Source organism: Leptodactylus fuscus, chromosome 2, assembly GCF_031893055.1.
Source record: "Leptodactylus fuscus isolate aLepFus1 chromosome 2, aLepFus1.hap2, whole genome shotgun sequence".
Lineage (NCBI taxonomy): Eukaryota > Metazoa > Chordata > Amphibia > Anura > Leptodactylidae > Leptodactylus > Leptodactylus fuscus.
Window position 1 is genome coordinate 229,129,796 of NC_134266.1, and position 20,278 is coordinate 229,150,073.

Here is a 20,278-nt window from a genome sequence, read left to right on the forward strand (position 1 = left end):
CTTGTTAATAAATTATGTAGGGGGCCATAAAGGCCGCAAGGCTTCTAAGACCACCATCTCTCGCTGGGTGAAGGAAGCAATCAAGTTGGCGTTTGTGAGTCAGAGCTTACCTCCGCCGACCGTCCTAAGGGCCCATTCGACGCGGGCAGTATCGACCTCTTGGGCAGAGGTCAAGGCTCTCACATTGGACCAGATTTGTGCAGCAGCATCCTGGTCTTCAGAATTGACCTTTGTGAAGCACTACCGACTTGATCGGTATGGCTCAGAAGCTACTGCCTTCGGGCGTACTGTATTACATTCTGCTTGTGTTTAATCTCCCACCCTTATGGGGATTACTTGCTATTTCCCCACATTGTGCCGCTGGTAGGGACGACAGGGAACAAGGGATTATGTAGATAATCTTGTTTCCCTTAGTCCTAACAGCGGCACAAGGATTCCCCCCCTATTGTTGTTTATTTTGGAATGTATGTATTATTACTTGTTATTTACGCACAGGGGGGAGGTATCTGTGCCCTCTTAAAGGGAACAAGCCATGTGAAATTAATACATGGCTAATTAAAATTCCGCCTGTCCTACCAGCACACAGGGGCACGAAATACCCCACATTGTGCCGCTGTTAGGACTAAGGGAAACAAGATTATCTACATAATCCCTTGTTCTCATGTCCAGCAAGGTTTACTAGTTGCTTTATTGTCATATTAAGAGGAATTATTTCCCATCTCTTGTCTTTTCATAGAAATATCTGTATTTAGTAGACTTGTTTCATTAGATTCGGGCAGCCTCTTACATGGTGGAGACCCCAAAGCCTTTACACAAACATCATGGAACAGCTTATGTTACTTTCCGAACTTTTACAGTAATGCCAGCCTTCTCTTATTCCAAAAGGTCCATAGAAGAAGAATAACCGGGCTGCTCCATTTCACAAATGTTGGTGCCCAAACAGAACTGTGCCAGTATATAGAGCTGTCTGTTCTACTTATTCAATATACAGTAGCATACAGAAATGTTATCATGTGTATTATGTATTTATAGACCCAGTATTAAACCCAATCTGTGGTCACAGTAATGCTGCCCAATATATGAGAAAAGATTATGTCTACTATTTGCCAAAATGCAAGAAAATTATTGTGCCGTCTTATAGTACAAGAAATCAGAGAAAACACTGGACATGTACAGTCGTTTATGAGTCCGATGTATTCCCTTATTGTGATTGCTGGGCTGCTGTGTATACAGATATTTCTGTACAATAGAACAGAGGTCTGTCGCGTTACATTAATCAGCAAAGGCTGATGGTACAATAGATCTGCTTTTAGAACAATAAATTCACAATGTTACTTATGCTAGGTTCACACTAGCATTCGGTTTTACATCCTTCAGGGACCCAAAAGATGGAAGCCCTGTCCGCTTAAAAAGCAGTTACATGCGGAAACCCACAGACCTCATAGACTGTAATGGGATCTGTCATATTTTCACCCAGTTTCCACTGGTAAAACCAGAGGGGAGAGGAAAGTCTTTGCAGGACTCCTCTCTCCACTCATTTTAGGCAGACTCAGAGGCACAATCTCCAACGCTAGTGTGAATCCAGCCTTACTATATCTCTCATATTGATATGACGTGGACTTATGTTTTGCTTTGTATTAGTCTGTACAACATGGCAATACAATTGTGTGCTTCTTTATAAATTGGTGAACCTTATCCCCCCAAAAATATTTTTATAAATTACATCTTTTATTCTGGGAAAAAAAAACAAGACCATTTTTTTCACACCAGCATGACTAGTTTATTACAAGCAGAACACACAGATCAGAAAGCCAAGACTCACAGCAGTAACACAACATTCAGACACATGAGTAATTCTAGATTTTTCAGACAGTTCATAGTGCATGTCCACAGGTTGTTTTGCATAATGTGTCACCACTAGAGGCAGTGTATCTTACTATACATTGGTATACACTGACCTGGATAAGTATAGTAAGCTCTTGAGCTCCCTCTAGAGGTGGTGCTGAGCAGTCAAAATGTTAAGTTTTACTTCTATGTCTATGCAGATAATTTGGATCTATATATCAGAGAAATTTCACTCTGACCACTATAGATTTATTAAGAAATGAATCAGCACTGGATTGTGGAAATAAAAATGATATGTCAAATTTTCCTTTAAGGCAAACTATATTTGGGCAGTAAAAATTTGTAAAAATGGTCAAAATTGAACATGTAAATCCTGTGGTAGAGATATTGATGAAAGCTTTTTCTACTATGTTTGCTTAGTAGATCAATGTAATATATTATAAAATGTAATTATTTCTCTGAAAGAATCTAGAATTAGCCCTTCCATTACCGAGCAGGTAAAGTACGAGCAGCTTCTATGACAACCACTCTAGTATGTGTATTATCAGTAAATGAACAGCACATAACATCATGTGGTTCCAAATATTCCAATAATTTCAGTTAATAATTCATTAAGGCCCCATGTGGTTAGGGGGTTATAATTCATCAATCTGGATTTTTATCCTCCTTTGTTTAAGTTAGACCATGACTATTATGGACACACTTTTACTGGTATACACATTCAAGAACTGATAGTCACAGGAGCGGTCAATAGAGTTCCACTTATCTGCTCGGATATTTCAGGTCAATGTTATTCAAAGCTATAAAGGGCGGTCTATAGAATAAAAGGCACTGTCTTATTTATATTAACAGCTATGACCATGTCCAGAACTGTATTTTCCCGCCGACAGACTTCCCATGCTGAATCCGCTCTTGTGGTGATGTCCGCTACTTCCATGACCTCCACTGCTGGAATGCAGGACAGCTTAAGAGAAGAAATCAGAAAATCACAGATCAGTGTCTATGTATCATGAATGATAGCAGCACTATGTTATTGCAGCGCAAATCCCCGTGGCCAAAGCCTAGATAGTAAATGTCACCACTCCATAGTTATAGGGAGTGCAGAGGTAGCAATTGCTACTGTATCTTGAAGCCCTAAAGCCTCTCTAATGTAAGAAAACACCAATATTATAGATGGCACATGGTAGAAAGGGGCCCATTACAGATTTTATATTGGGGGTCAGGAGCTTCAAGTTATATCTCTTATCTCATGCCACTCCTTTCTGCTTGCTTCTGGACGATTTGTTGGCGATAAACAGACCCATGATGCTGTTGTGTGTGTGGTGCTACAGAACAGCTACAGGACAGTGCATTTCTGACAGACATTTTATGTACTTTATTAGAGAAGTAGAGATTTGTCCAAAAAGTGAGTAACTATACATGCTCAAGAATACCAGATCCAAACCATCCTGACTAAATGCCACTGTGTAATATTGGCCACCACTCTTGGAATGCAGAGGTGGCCATAACCATGGACAACAACCCTAGATGGAAAAATTGTAAAGTGAAAAATTTTCTGAGGGGCTTGGATCAGAATAAGAAAAATTTGACTGCTTTTTTCTCAGAAACAGCATCAACATTGCCCATGAGCTGTGTCTGATGTTATAGCTCAGCTCTATTGAAGTGAATGGAGCTGTGTAATACCAGACACAACACACAGACAGGGGTTAAGCTACTTCTGAGAAATAGCTGCCATTTCTTTCTTTCCCAGTGCAACCCCTTTAGAGAAAAAAAAAAATTGCTAAAATTAATATTGTCACATAAAGAAGGATAGCTAAGATGGTAATACCTAGATAGATAGATAGATAGATAGCTAGATAGATAGATAGATAGATAGATAGATAGGAGATAGATAGATAGATAGATAGATAGATAGATACTTATTTATTTTTAGTATTTCAAGAACCTCAAACACAAAAAAGATCTAGTCTTCCAGACAGTTACTACAATAGCTTCAAGCAACTGTACAATGGTCGACCTAAAGCAAATCCATATTGTACAAAAGTTTATACTTACAGATGCTAACAGAGCCGTTTCCATCTCCAGATAACCTAAAACATATAACGTGTATATAAATATAAGAATATAGAGAAAGCATACACACCTAAGTACTATTTCTATCATGTATCTATTTTTAGTTGCTTATATAGCAACTTCATATTCTGCAATGCTATAAAGAGACCTGTCACAATGATAAAGGCAGCAAATCTACCAGATTATTAACTGTAGTATATGGAAGAAAATAAGACTCATGTACAAACTGTGCAAAAGTTGTATGACAGGTGACCATGGGGGCCCAGAGCAAAACTTGGGGTAATGGGGTCTCACTTTACCATAACCACCTTTTCATATGGGCTAATATGTGATGCACTTTGCTGAAGCGCCAAGAGGGTTTATTCAGAATTGTGGGGGAGGGGTGGTTAATGTAAAATAGCTAACCACAAAGAGATTGATGATATCCTATATAATTCTCTTTCATGTTTAGGTTGTAACTTTTCTTTGGCTAAAATTCTTAGTAATGTTTCAAAGGTCTATAATGGGTTGTACACTGACTTATAGGACAGCCATCTACAGGTGGGACTAGAAGGACTGTTCTTCATTTTTTAATAATGTTACTCTGCATAACTTTTTCCATAGAATATTTTCTGCAATATTAACTTCACTAGTTGGCATCTCCACTAAGAGACCCAATTTCCTCCGAGTGATGAAAACCGAACCCCCCTGATAATACTCCTACCTGCACTCCTCTCCTTCCAGCAGTTTCCTGTAGGTGGCGATCTCAATATCCAGAGCCAGCTTGACATTCATCAGTTCCTGGTACTCTCGCAGTTGGCGCGCCATGTCTTGCTTGGCTTTCTGTAGAGCTTCTTCCAGCTCTGTCAGTTTGTTCTTGGCATCTCTGACCGCCATCTCGCCACGCTCTTCAGCCTCTGATATGGCAGATTCCAGTTTTGCTCTCTGGGAAACATAACAGATAAATTATTGATATGGAATAATAGATTTTAAGAAAGCAGGATGAATATAAGAACTGTTCACATTACCTGATCCTTCACACTCTCAATCTCTGCTTTAAGTCTTTGAATAACACGGTTGAGTTCAGCAATTTCATGCTTGGTGTTACGTAGATCATCGCCATGTCTGCCTGCAGTCATACGTAGTTCCTCATACTATATAGACAATACACAACTTGTTAATATGGACTGTCTGCAAAGCCTCTACCCCATATGAAGACTCCAGCTCATTACTATAAATGACATATAATAGTTGGGGACCCAATTAATCATTTTCATCGGAGCCTAGTTGCTTCCAATGACATGTATGAATCTAAGCATACAATAATGTCAGCTATATAACAATGGAGAATCTGGGCTCATTGATTATGAGGCCTGTTCCCTAAATAATTGGGTAGATTTTCCAGGATTTTAACATTCACAATCTAGTCTATTATATACAATACCTGGCACCCTAGCTGATCAGTTGTTAAAATCGCATGCTGGTATGAGTGCTGCAGCCACTTTATAGGCCTGTGATGTCACATTCATGAGTCACATGGTCTGGTTGCAGCTCATTTGAATGGGACTGAGCCACTATATGAAGCACTTGGGTAAATAGTATTATATTTGGTATGCAGGTAAAAGGCCACACTGCTCATCCGAACAACTGATTGGTAGAGGTGCTTGGTTTGGAACCTGCACCGATCTGATGTTGATATCCTATCCTATAAAGCTAAATCTGTCATAGACTCACCCTGGATTGATAGAGCGACTCAGCTTCGGCTCTGCTCTTGTTGGCGATCTCTTCATACTGAGCCTTAACCTCAGCAATGATGCTGTTTAGATCCAAGTCTCGGCTGTTGTCCATGGACACAATGACAGATGTGTCTGAGATCTGGGCCTGGAGCTGAGCAATTTCCTATAAGATATAGAAGACCATAACGTCCTTAAGTTTTGTCATGAAATGAGTATATACCACTCCAATCCTACTGAACCTTATAAGTAGAGATGAGCGAACAGTGTTCTATCGAACACATGTTCGATCGGATATCAGGGTGTTCGCCATGTTCGAATCGAATCGAACACCACGTGGTAAAGTGCGCCAAAATTCGATTCCCCTCCCACCTTCCCTGGCGCCTTTTTTGCACCAATAACAGCGCAGGGGAGGTGGGACAGGAACTACGACACTGGGGGCATTGAAAAAAATTGGAAAAAGTCATTGGCTGCCGAAATCAGGTGACCTCCATTTTAGACGAATAGTGGATTTCAAATCCGGGTCATATGAGAATGTGAACTTTGTGACTATGAGACAGGGATAGCTGTACAGGCAGGGATAGCTAGGGATAACCTTTATTTAGGGGGGAATGTTATTAAAAATAACTTTTTGGGGCTCTATCGGGTGTGTAATTGTGATTTTTGTGAGATAAACTTTTTCCCATAGGGATGCATTGGCCAGCGCTGATTGGCCGAATTCCGTACTCTGGCCAATCAGTGCTGGCCAATGCATTCTATTAGCTTGATGAAGCAGAGTGTGCACAAGGGTTCAAGCGCACCCTCGGCTCTGATGTAGCAGAGCCGAGGCTGCACAAGGGTTCAAGCGCACCCTCGGCTCTGATGTAGGAGAGCCGAGGGTGCACTTGAACCCTTGTGCACCCTCAGCTCTGCTACATCAGAGCCGAGGGTGCGCTTGAACCCTTGTGCACACTCTGCTTCATCAAGCTAATAGAATGCATTGGCCAGCGCTGATTGGCCAATGTATTCTATTAGCCTGATGAAGTAGAGCTGAATGTGTGTGCTAAGCACACACATTCAGCTCTACTTCATCGGGCTAATAGAATGCATTGGCCAGCGCTGATTGGCCAGAGTACGGAACTCGACCAATCAGCGCTGGCTCTGCTGGAGGAGGCGGAGTCTAAGATCGCTCCACACCAGTCTCCATTCAGGTCCGACCTTAGACTCCGCCTCCTCCGGCAGAGCCAGCGCTGATTGGCCGAAGGCTGGCCAATGCATTCCTATGCGAATGCAGAGACTTAGCAGTGCTGAGTCAGTTTTGCTCAACTACACATCTGATGCACACTCGGCACTGCTACATCAGATGTAGCAATCTGATGTAGCAGAGCCGAGGGTGCACTAGAACCCCTGTGCAAACTCAGTTCACGCTAATAGAATGCATTGGCCAGCGCTGATTGGCCAATGCATTCTATTAGCCCGATGAAGTAGAGCTGAATGTGTGTGCTAAGCACACACATTCAGCACTGCTTCATCACGCCAATACAATGCATTAGCCAGTGCTGATTGGCCAGAGTACGGAATTCGGCCAATCAGCGCTGGCTCTGCTGGAGGAGGCGGAGTCTAAGGTCGGACCTGAATGGAGACTGGTGTGGAGCGATCTTAGACTCCGCCTCCTCCAGCAGAGCCAGCGCTGATTGGTCGAGTTCCGTACTCTGGCCAATCAGCGCTGGCCAATGCATTCTATTAGCCCGATGAAGTAGAGCTGAATGTGTGTGCTTAGCACACACATTCAGCTCTACTTCATCAGGCTAATAGAATACATTGGCCAATCAGCGCTGGCCAATGCATTCTATTAGCTTGATGAAGCAGAGTGTGCACAAGGGTTCAAGCGCACCCTCGGCTCTGATGTAGCAGAGCCGAGGCTGCACAAGGGTTCAAGTGCACCCTCGGCTCTCCTACATCAGAGCCGAGGGTGCGCTTGAACCCTTGTGCAGCCTCGGCTCTGCTACATCAGAGCCGAGGGTGCGCTTGAACCCTTGTGCACACTCTGCTTCATCAAGCTAATAGAATGCATTGGCCAGCACTGATTGGCCAGAGTACGGAATTCGGCCAATCAGCGCTGGCCAATGCATTCTATTAGCCCGATGAAGTAGAGCTGAATGTGTGTGCTTAGCACACACATTCAGCTCTACTTCATCAGGCTAATAGAATACATTGGCCAATCAGCGCTGGCCAATGCATTCTATTAGCTTGATGAAGCAGAGTGTGCACAAGGGTTCAAGCGCACCCTCGGCTCTGATGTAGCAGAGCCGAGGCTGCACAAGGGTTCAAGTGCACCCTCGGCTCTCCTACATCAGAGCCGAGGGTGCGCTTGAACCCTTGTGCAGCCTCGGCTCTGCTACATCAGAGCCGAGGGTGCGCTTGAACCCTTGTGCACACTGTGCTTCATCAAGCTAATAGAATGCATTGGCCAGCACTGATTGGCCAGAGTACGGAATTCGGCCAATCAGCGCTGGCCAATGCATTCTATTAGCCCGATGAAGTAGAGCTGAATGTGTGTGCTAAGCACACACATTCAGCACTGCTTCATCACGCCAATACAATGCATTAGCCAGTGCTGATTGGCCAGAGTACGGAATTCGGCCAATCAGCGCTGGCTCTGCTGGAGGAGGCGGAGTCTAAGATCGCTCCACACCAGTCTCCATTCAGGTCCGACCTTAGACTCCGCCTCCTCCAGCAGAGCCAGCGCTGATTGGCCGAATTCCGTACTCTGGCCAATCAGCACTGGCTAATGCATTGTATTGGCTTGATGAAGCAGTGCTGAATGTGTGTGCTTAGCACACACATTCAGCTCTACTTCATCGGGCTAATAGAATGCATTGGCCAGCGCTGATTGGCCGAATTCCGTACTCTGGCCAATCAGCACTGGCTAATGCATTGTATTGGCTTGATGAAGCAGTGCTGAATGTGTGTGCTTAGCACACACATTCAGCTCTACTTCATCGGGCTAATAGAATGCATTGGCCAATCAGCGCTGGCCAATGCATTCTATTAGCGTGAACTGAGTTTGCACAGGGGTTCTAGTGCACCCTCGGCTCTGCTACATCAGATTGCTACATCTGATGTAGCAGTGCCGAGTGTGCATCAGATGTGTAGTTGAGCAAAACTGACTCAGCACTGCTAAGTCTGCATTCGCATAGGAATGCATTGGCCAGCCTTCGGCCAATCAGCGCTGGCTCTGCCGGAGGAGGCGGAGTCTAAGGTCGGACCTGAATGGAGACTGGTGTGGAGCGATCTTAGACTCCGCCTCCTCCAGCAGAGCCAGCGCTGATTGGCCGAATTCCGTACTCTGGCCAATCAGCACTGGCTAATGCATTGTATTGGCTTGATGAAGCAGTGCTGAATGTGTGTGCTTAGCACACACATTCAGCTCTACTTCATCGGGCTAATAGAATGCATTGGCCAGCGCTGATTGGCCGAATTCCGTACTCTGGCCAATCAGCACTGGCTAATGCATTGTATTGGCTTGATGAAGCAGTGCTGAATGTGTGTGCTTAGCACACACATTCAGCTCTACTTCATCGGGCTAATAGAATGCATTGGCCAATCAGCGCTGGCCAATGCATTCTATTAGCGTGAACTGAGTTTGCACAGGGGTTCTAGTGCACCCTCGGCTCTGCTACATCAGATTGCTACATCTGATGTAGCAGTGCCGAGTGTGCATCAGATGTGTAGTTGAGCAAAACTGACTCAGCACTGCTAAGTCTGCATTCGCATAGGAATGCATTGGCCAGCCTTCGGCCAACCAGCGCTGGCTCTGCCGGAGGAGGCGGAGTCTAAGGTCGGACCTGAATGGAGACTGGTGTGGAGCTATCTTAGACTCCGCCTCCTCCAGCAGAGCCAGCGCTGATTGGTCGAGTTCCGTACTCTGGCCAATCAGCACTGGCCAATGCATTTCTATGGGGAAAAGTTAGCTTGCGAAAATCGCAAACTGACAGGGATTTCCATGAAATAAAGTGACTTTTATGCCCCCAGACATGCTTCCCCTGCTGTCCCAGTGTCATTCCAGAGGTGTTGGTATCATTTCCTGGGGTGTCATAGTGGACTTGGTGACCCTCCAGACACGAATTTGGGTTTCCCCCTTAACGAGTTTATGTTCCCCATAGACTATAATGGGGTTCGAAACCCATTCGAACACTCGAACAGTGAGCGGCTGTTCGAATCGAATTTCGAACCTCGAACATTTTAGTGTTCGCTCATCTCTACTTATAAGTCTTAACCAAAATGTCTTCTTCTGACCGTACATTAGGAGTTGTGTGTTTCTAAGTCTTTAGTCTCTTTATTACAGTGGGAGGAGAATGTTTCTATACATAAGTGTAAGGAGATAAGGAAATGACAGACATACCGCATCAAACAAGGTCCTCAAGAAGTTAATCTCATCTGTTAGTGAATCAACCTTGCCTTGTAGTTCTGCTTTATTCATAAAGGCAGCATCGACATCCTACAAGAGAAGACGTACCGTGTCATCATTGTCCATACAATGTCCTTGTAACTGATAAATATAGAATATTAGTAAAGTACAGAAAAATTAGACATCATATCAAATTGTAATATTAATTGAAGAAAGAAGATGCAAATGGTTGAAATGTTACTTATGAACCTAATGCTAGAAATAAATCCTAAAAGTAAATGAGAAATATAGAGGTCCCCCTTATTTCTTAGCTTGCAGAATTTTTCGGCATTTTCCTGACACAGTCTTGCAGAGGTCTCTCAGAGAAGGGGTTAATATCTGGATCCGCTCCAGCTTTGGTTGGAGACTGAGAGGTTAGGCTTAGACAAGGGGGCGTGGTTTAACAATAGCTATAGAAAGAGTACAACAAAGAGGTTTCTGCTCAAGCCAATTCTATTACAGCCAGACATGGGGGAAATGGTTAAATTCCTGGGATAAAGAAAGGAGATTTCTTGATATATTCCTAATATAAGACCAAGTAGGGAAAAGAGGATATTAAGGGATGGACTTTTTATTAGCAAATGTGCATTTTGCTTAAGTGTTCCTTTAAATGGAGTTAGTCAGCAGGGAAATCTGTATCAAACTGATGACTGTACACTTGTACACTTTCCAAAAATGCTTTTCTTATTCCACATTGCAGCTCCATTTTCATAAAAATCAGGATTTTATTCTTATGCAAATTAGATGAAAAGGGATTGAAGGGTGTTTCCTCTCCTGTAATGGCTCTCTAGATAGCTAATAGAAATGAGCGAGTACTGTTCGGATCAGCCGATCCGATCAGCACACTCGCATAGAAATGAATGGACGTAGCCGGCACGCGGGGGGTTAAGCGGCCGGCCGCCGTCAAAGCGGAAGTATCAGGTGCATCCATTCATTTCTATGGAGCGTGCTGTTCGGATCGGCTGATCCGAACAGTACTCGCTCATCTCTAATAACTAACCGTAACTACAGGTAAAGTGTGACAAAGTGGAAGATGTCACTCAAGCAATGGGGCAACAGTAAGGGGAGATTATCTAGAGTAGAGAGTGAAGCTCCAGCAAGAGAAGCCCCTAAACACCCCTAAGGTCCTTTTACAGCTAATCTGCATGGGAATAAAATCTAATTTGTATGAAAATTGAGCTGCAATACAGAATAAGAAAGGTATATTTAGAAACTGTAAGACCACTCTACAAGGTCCTATCGTTAGCCTGATAGTGATTTTCCTGCTGACAGACTCCCCTTTAAAATCAATTCTTGAAGTTTTCTAGAAAAGTGAAGATATTAATTTGTGGGTGATAAAATGCAACAGTCTGCAGTATATGGTGCCCCTGATATAGTGGAACTACAACTCCTTGTGGAGAGTCACAGCTTACAGACTGTCAACAATATTGTAAAACATGAGATAGATAGATAGATAGATAGATAGATAGATAGATAGATAGATAGATAGATAGATAGACTCTTACCCTCTTAAGGCTCACAAATTCATTTTCGGCAGCTGTGCGTCTATTCAACTCCTCTTCATATCTATTAGAGCACAATGGTAATTCATTGAATTTACAGACAAGCGTTACGTTGTATGAGTTCTCATTGCTATCTAACACAGTAAATTGTATGTCTTACATGCCAACCCTGACACTTTCCATATTTTTATATGATTATTATTATTATTATTATTATTATTATTCTCACTTTGACTTTAGCTCTTCCACTGCTTCCTCCATGGTTCTTCTTTCTGACTCTAGACGCGCTTTCTCACATGTCAGGCTCTCTAGTTGTCTTCTCAGATTGCTGATAAAAGCTTCAAACAAAGGTTCGATTTGGCATCGGGCTGTTTTCTGGTCTTGTAGTAAAGACCATTTAGTTTCCAACATCTTATTTTGTTGCTCGAGGAACCTTACCTAGGATAAAAGAAAAGTGTGTAACATTGTTTGACCTTCAGTGATTCTTCAAAATCCTTCACAATGATACTCCCATATAGTGGCTGGATGTTCCTCACCCTTTTATATACTTTGCCTATTTCAGATTTGTCCTGGTGCCACCATTTTCTTAATCACTTAGTGCCCTCATGTCATTTTTATCACTTCCATACAATTTCTCATTCCTCTCTTGGTAGAATTACAGAACATATGAAGTTCATAACCCTCCTCAGATTCTCACCACCCATTAAAACTGAGATGTCAGCAATCCAGATTAGGCTTCTGCCAGGGATCCTCTACTTGTATGGAGGTCTTTCCCATTTATCACAGTAAATGATCCCATGTATGGTAAATTGTTGTCAGATAATTTCCAAGCCTTTTTTCAGTGTAAAGAGCTATATAAACCTGCCATATTGTGGACTAGAAATTAATATTGGTGTGTGCATTCCATCGGGTTTCCGTCTTCAGCCCTGGCGAAACTGGACAGAGATGGAAACCCGGCGGTCAGTTTTAAAACCCATTCACTTGAATGGGTTTGCAAAGGTGACCGCTTGTGTCCACCTGTGGCCTGTCCACGGGAAAACCGTTTTTTTTATTTAACTGAACACAAAGTTCTGCATGTCCGACTAAAACTGTCCGCCGGGTTTCCATCCCCTATCCAGTTTAGTCGGGGTTGAAGACGGAAACCCATCAGAATGCACAAACAGGACACCAGACACCAAGTGTTAACCGCCCCTTAATAGTGATGGTACACAAAACTGATGCACAACTGAAAATGACCTTAAGGCTAAGGCCACATGTAATGAGTTGCAGCAAAAAAACACTGGAAAAAAATGTGGTAAAAATACAGAAATAATTGACATGCTCTGATTTTAAAAAATGTAGACGTTTTTGAAAAAGCATGTTTTCTGTTGCAGATTTTTTTCTGCAATTTGTGGATGGGATTAGCCAGAATCCATCCCTTCCATTTTGCAGGTACTGTAAAACACAGCATTTATGCCCTAATTGTGTTATGCTATTGATTCTGCTGAGACCCCACCACCACCACCACTGATCTTGAGAAATTGGGTGTTTTACTCACCCCACTCCATTCATTTCAACTGGAGTGCCAGAAATAGCATTTGGCTATTTCTGGTGCTCACATGGGAATTAATGGAGCAGGGGCGAGCATTCTGTGTCCACAGCTATATTCTGAATGGGAGTGAAACACCCCATTTCTCAAGATTAGTGGGGGTCTTAGAGATCAGACCCACACTGATCAGCAATTTATCCTCTATGCTATGGACAGAGGATAAATAACTATTGTGGTATTAATATTCATCTTTGTTTGTGCTCATTTTATATTATATTAATCTCAGAGGAGATTGGTACAGTAAAAAAATAAAAATAATAATATGGTAATAGATAGGGTTGAGCTGATCTTGAGATTTCAGGATCGTTTTTAAAATCCGATTTTCGATCATTTTCCAGCCGATCATGATCACAGTCATGAAATTTGCTCGATCGCCGATCGGGATCCAATTTTTCCCGATCGCTCAACCCTATTAATGATATATACATGAATAGGGTTGAGTTGATCTTGAAATTTCAGAATCGTTTTTAAAACCTGATTTTCGATCATTCTCCAGCTGATCCCGATCGCGTTCGTGAAATTTGCTCGATCGCCAATCCCGATCGCTCAACCCTAGTGGTAAGTCATTCCATTCTTTTAAAGATAATAGATTCACTATGTCTAACACATGTCCATCCTTAATCAGACTTTGCTCTATTCACACTACTTCCAGGCTTCCATTTAGAAAAGAGCCCTGACCAGTTTCCTTTTTAAGCGGATACTGGTAAATCCTATCAGATCCCATTGTCTCGATTTTCTGTTATGCTCAAAGGAAAGAATTTTACAGATATACATGTTGTTTAAAGGGATCCCAAATCTGATGGATCTTATGAAACCCAAAGGAGTTGATTGGTATCTTTTTTAGAATGGTTCTGCCATAGATTTTCATGGATCCTTTACAGGTGAAAACTACAAAAGCTTGTTGAACCTCCCGAATCCAAATGTAAAATCTGATACAAAGCCCCATCTGGTAGTTTATACGTATAATACATGGTATTGGGATCGTTGTGCCCCCTATGTTTGCTCTATAGTTATAGAATACCATGTCCATACCCAGACCATATTTTCTTTGATGGATTTTCAGTTTTTCCATACTAGTCATCTTATTTGAGAAGACCACCTCTCTTGAAGACTACACTTTCTTGCAATCTTTGGTGGTTGTCTAAAAGATGTCACACTGTATTAACAATACAGATGTGTCCACCTACGAAACCAACATGTCCATAAGATACCACATAGCTGCACAGACTCATATAGCTAAACATTTGTGATAAAATACTGCAAAATGATCTTGTCTTTAAAAATTTTCTTGTGTAAATATATCGGGACATATCCAGCCGAAGGTAAAGAAGGGGACATTTACACATATATCAAATATCACTACATATGCAGGAGGAAAATTTTTGCCTTACCTTGTCAATGAAAGTGGCAAACTTGTTATTAAGGCCTTTGATTTGATCCTTTTCATCGGTTCTCACTCTCTGAATGTTTGGATCAATCTCCAGGTTCATTGGAGCCAAAAGACTTTGGTTAACAGTAACATGGGTAATTCCTGTAGAGCAGGCAGATCCTCCAAAACCATGGCTAGATCCACCAAAGCCAAGTCCGTACCCATGTCCAAATCTTCCAGCTGATATCTTATGTCCACCTGTGACTGCGCCATACACACTTTTGCTACCAAAATTTGGTAATGCTTTATGGCCAATGGCGATTTTCTTTGTAGTAAAAGAACCGATGCTGTGCTTAGATGGTAAGCAAGCAGAAGATGAACTGAAATTCTTGTGTCCAGTTACTGATCTAGTCTGGAAAGACTGGTGGGATTGATGAGACATGGTGCTTAGATTTTGGGAGCTGACTGAGCTATACGTTCTGTGTGGTTCTTTATGTCTACAGAGCATAGTCACAGTCTTTATATACTCTCATAGAACTGGGTTTGGTCACTTTGATGTTTGACTAAGACCACGTAATTGTCTCTTATGAGCTTGGAGTTGTGACATTATGTGACTGTGGTCCTCCTACTTTAATAGCAGACACAGCATCAACACACCTCAGATATTAAGATGAAAAGCATAAGTTCTCACCATAAAAATCCCTTTGAGCTTCCTTTCTAGAGTGCCAATTCTGACTGTACTAAGAAGGACCATTTAAGGAAAGGATTGTGAACACCTAGAAGTTACTAAAAAGAGATTCCACTTATTTGGAGAAATATTTCTCACATCCTGTAACATTCCCTTTAGCATACAGTATCATGCCAGCTTAGTTTTCTACAAAAAAGTCAATGAAGACCTTCAAGACCTGAATTGTAGGGACTGGATGATCCATATGAAACATCTGTATAACTTTTAAGAAGGTGCCATATTTTTGTACTTAATGTTGAACTGGAGACCACTTGTTTTTAGTGGGTAGCTATGTAAAAAATATATCAAGTATAATACAATGGCCTGACGGCACCATACAGTATATCAGCTATGTGCATGAGTCCTAGAGAATAAAGTCTGCACGATATTCAGAATTATGTACATTGCCGATTAGAAGCATTGCGGAAATTTGTCAAGATATTTTGATGAAATTTTGTGTTTGTAGATTGTTGTATTCTGAACAATTTTTGTCGTATATGGTTGGTCTGTAAAAACTGAAGTTGTGGACTATGCCATAGGTTCAAGTGACAAATCGTAGACTAATCTCTGTCTTGATCTGCAGTCTGGTCTAGATTTCTATTGATAGAATTCAGACCTGGCATTTGGCATGAATGACTTTCCAAGTGGCGTTACTACCGGGGCACCACAGGGCCTGGGACATTAGGTGTCCCGGCAAGCCCCTGATATTTTTCATAGGCCGTTACCTCCACTGTGGTGTATAATATTGTGTATAGGTGCCACTATGGGGTATAATAGTGTGTACATGAATGTGATTTGTGCGGGGAGGTGGGAGTCTGGAGAGGTGGGACCTGGGTCGGGGTCCCATGTCAAATGTTCACCTTGGGGCCTAGCCATTCCTAGTTACATCACTGGATTTTCCAAGGATTTTTAAAGAACCAGAAAAAACAATACAACAGAAAATAATCTGTATCCAAATCTAAAATCTCTTGTGTTTGGCCAGCTTGATTCTATTTAACAGACCATCTTTGTGTAATAACTGTGAAGATATGGAACGTCATATCATATTACTAGAAAAGTAGGTGTTAAATAAACTGATACTATGGAATCCCTTGCAGTACCTTTACCGTCAATCCTCAGCCCAAAAGGATCTAAGGTCCCATCGAAATAGCAGAATGTTAGCGCCAAGTTCCGCCTCCTGTTGATTTCAATGGGAGGCAGAGATTGAAGCAGAACGCTGAAAAATTCAGCTGAGCCTACATACATACATTTGTCTAATGATAGTCTATATTTTAATAAAGCATTTATATACTACTAGCCTCTGCCCACGACTTCGTCTGCGGGTTGTTGGTGTCAATGATCCGCTTATATTCAGCAAATTGCTGCCGTTGATGGTTTGCCTGCTCCGGCATTTCGGCACCTCTCAAGCTCTTCTGCTTCTGAATTTGTTCCTCACACCGTGCCTGTAATTGTTCCACCATCTCAGCAGCTTGCTGGGATGCCATATAATGAGCATGTTGTTGGCGTTGATGATCAGCCTGCTCCAGTGTTTCGACAGCTGTGAAGCGCGGCCTGCCACTGAACTCATTCCTCGCGCTGTGCCCCTGATTGTTCTGACATCTTAGCAGCTCGCTGAGAAGTCATATAATGAGTGTGTTGTTGGCGTTGATGATACGCATGCTCCAGTGTTTTGGCAGCTCTCAAGCTGGCCTGCCACTGAACTTGTTTCTCGCACCATGCCTGTGATTGTTCCGGCATCTTAGCAGCTTGCTGGGACGCCATATAATGATCGTGTTGTTGGCGTTGATGATCCGCCTACTCTGGCGTTTCAGCAGCTGTCAAGCTGGCCTGCTGCTGAACTTGTTCCTCACGCTGTGCCCCTGATTGTTCTGGCATCTCAGCAGCTTGCTGGTAAGCCATATAATGAGTGTGTTGTTGGTGTCAATGATCTGCATGCTCCTACGTTTCGGCAGCTGTCAAGCTGGCCTGGCACTGAAGTTGTTCCTCGCACCCTGCCTGTGATTGTTCCAGCATCTCAGCACCTCGCTGGGACGCCATATAATGAGTGTGTTGTTGGCGTCGATGATCCCCCTCAGGTGCACTTAAGGAGAACTCTGTTGACTTCTGGCTACCTTCATAGCTCTCATTGTTTGCTACAAATTAGATTTTCTTTTTCCTGGCATGTTTAAAATTGGCAAACTGGGGGCCACACGGTGGCTCAGTGGTTAGCACTGCAGCCTTGCAGCGCTGAGTCCTGGTGTTCAAATCCCACCAAGGGCATAAACCCATCTGCAAGGAGTTTGTATGTTCTCCCCGCGTTTGCATGGATTTCCATCCCATATTCCAAAAAAGACATACTGATAGGGAAAAATGTACATTGTGAGCTCTATGTGGGGCTCACAATCTACATTTAAAAAAAAAAAATTGGCAAACTGCCAAAGTGGATTAAAGGTGTTTTCCCATCCAGTGTGTCAGCAATTCCTGGAGCAGATCAGATAATATGCTAATGCATGTACACAATCTACTGTGTGTGTTAGTGTGTGTTTATATAGAAAGATAACAGACCTAGGACCTGAGATAAGAGCAGTGTAATATAGTATGTGAACATAAATTCATAACAGTCATAAAGCCATGTCATTTGCCGGCATAAAAAGTAGCCTATATTTTATTTGAGGTTACAAACTATCTATGTGCCAAATTTAATTTAAATCCGTTCAGCTGTTTTTGTGTGATTGAGGAACAAACATCCAAACTTTCACATCAGTAGGATAATTGGCTGTGGTATATACCATTAGATTGTATATCTCTTCTCTCTATCTTATAAGAATGAATTTCTGTCTGTCTGTCTGTTCTTTATGTGCGACCAAACGACTGGACCGACCTTCACCAAATTTGGTACACAGATACTTCAGGTGTCCGGGAAGGTTTAAGACAAGAACCCAACTCACTCGGACATACCGTTCTGGAGATACAGCTTTCCCAAGACCCTGACCCTCCATTAGCCAAAACAAACCTGCAAGTCTTTCACTCATATTCCAAATGCAATACACACAGTCACTGCACATGTACAATCCAACACTGATAACCAAGCTGAGATACACGCATCAGAGGACTAGATACACAGGTCAGCACACAATATCATATGTCAGAGGATTAGATACACGCGTCTGCACACAGTTCCACATGCCAGAGGATTAGATACGCATGTCTGCACACAGTTCCACAAGCCGAAGGATTAGATATGCGCATCTGCATACAGTTCCACATGCCAGAGGATTAGATACATGTGTCTACACAAAATACCACACACTGGAGGATTAGTTACACAGGTCAGCACACAGTATCACATGGCAGAGGATTAGATACACATGTCTGCACACATTTCTACACAGCAGAGGATTAGATACGTGCATCTGCACAAAGTACCACACGCTGGAGGATTAGATACACAGGTCAGCACACAGTATCACACGCCAGAGGATTAGATAGACGCGTCTACCAACAGTTCCACATGCCAAAGGATTAGATACGCATGTTTGCATACAGTTATACACACCAGAGGATTAGATACACATGTCTGCACAAACAACCACATGCCAGAGGATTAGATACACAAGTCAGCAAATAGTATCACATACCAGAGGATTAGATACACGCATCTTCACACAGTACCACACACTGGCCGGAGGATTAGATACGTGCATCTGCACACAATACCACACGCCAGAGGATTAGATACGCACCACTGCACACAATACCATACGCCGGATGATTAGATATGCGCCACTGCACACAATACCACATGCTGGAGAATTAGATACACACGTCTGCACACAGTACTACACACTGACCAGAGGATTAGATATGTACGTCTGCACACAGCACCACACGCTGGAGAATTAGATACGCACATCTTTACACAATACCACATGCCAGAGGATTAGATAAGCACCACTGCACACAATACCACATGCAGGAGGATTAGAAACGCAGATCTGCACACAGATCCACATTCCAGAGGATTATATATGCGCTACTGCACACAATATCACACGCCGTAGGATCGGATACGCGCCAATGCACACAGTTACACATGCCGCAGGATCAGATACATGCATGTACACACAATTCAACATGCCGGAGGATTAGATACATGAGTCTGCACACAGGTCCACATGCCAGAGGATTAGATACGCACCTCAATACTTTGTACCACATGCCAGAGGATTAGATACTCGCGTCTTCACACAGTTTTACATGCCGGAGGATTAGATACGTACGTCTATACACAGTTATACATGCCGCAGGATTAGATATGCACGTCTTTACAAAATACCACATGCTGCAGGATTTGATAGACATGTCTGCACACAGTTCCACATGCCGCAGGAATAGATACGCGCCACTTTAAACAATACCACATGGTGGAGGATTAGATATGCAATACTGCGCACAATACAACACGGGGAGGGTTAGATACGTATGTCAGCAAACAGCACCACACGCTGTAGGTTTAGATACGTACATCTATACACAGTTACACATGCCGCAGGATTAGTTACACACGTCTGTGCACACTTCCACACACTGGAGGATTAGATACGTACGTCTTTACACAATACCACACGATGGAAGATTAGATACGCGACACTGCACACAATACCACACGCCAAAGGATTAGATACATGCTATTGCACACAATACCACACAGGGACGGTTACATACTCGCGTCTGTACACAGTACCACACGCCAAAGGATTAGATACGCGTGTCTGCACCCAGTACTACTCACTGGAGGATTAGATACGCGCATCTGCACACAATAACACACACTGGAGGATTAGATACACAAGTCAGCACACAGTTTCGCATGCCAGAGGATTAGATACGCGCGTATTCACACAATACCTCACACTGGAGGATTAGATACACAAGTCAGCACACAGGACCACACGCCGGAGGATTAAATACGCATGTCTGCACACAGTACCACAAGCCAGAGGATTAGATACGCGCTTATGCACAAAGTACCAAGCGCCAGAGGATTAGATACA

General features: G+C 42.8%; 1 protein-coding gene across 1 annotated transcript; it reads right to left on the reverse strand.

Annotated features, from left to right (window-relative positions):
* Positions 1–2,660: 2,660 nt before the first annotated feature.
* LOC142193885 (keratin, type II cytoskeletal cochleal-like) lies at positions 2,661–14,996 on the reverse strand. Its single transcript, XM_075262899.1, has 9 exons — positions 14,541–14,996; positions 11,791–11,999; positions 11,565–11,625; positions 10,015–10,110; positions 5,632–5,796; positions 4,926–5,051; positions 4,622–4,842; positions 3,901–3,935; positions 2,661–2,809 (listed from the first exon to the last, which is right to left on the reverse strand). Exons 1-9 carry the CDS (start codon positions 14,958–14,960, stop codon positions 2,691–2,693), a joined length of 1,452 nt encoding a protein of 483 aa, XP_075119000.1. The 5' UTR covers positions 14,961–14,996; the 3' UTR covers positions 2,661–2,690.
* Between the last annotated feature and the right edge of the window lie 5,282 nt (positions 14,997–20,278).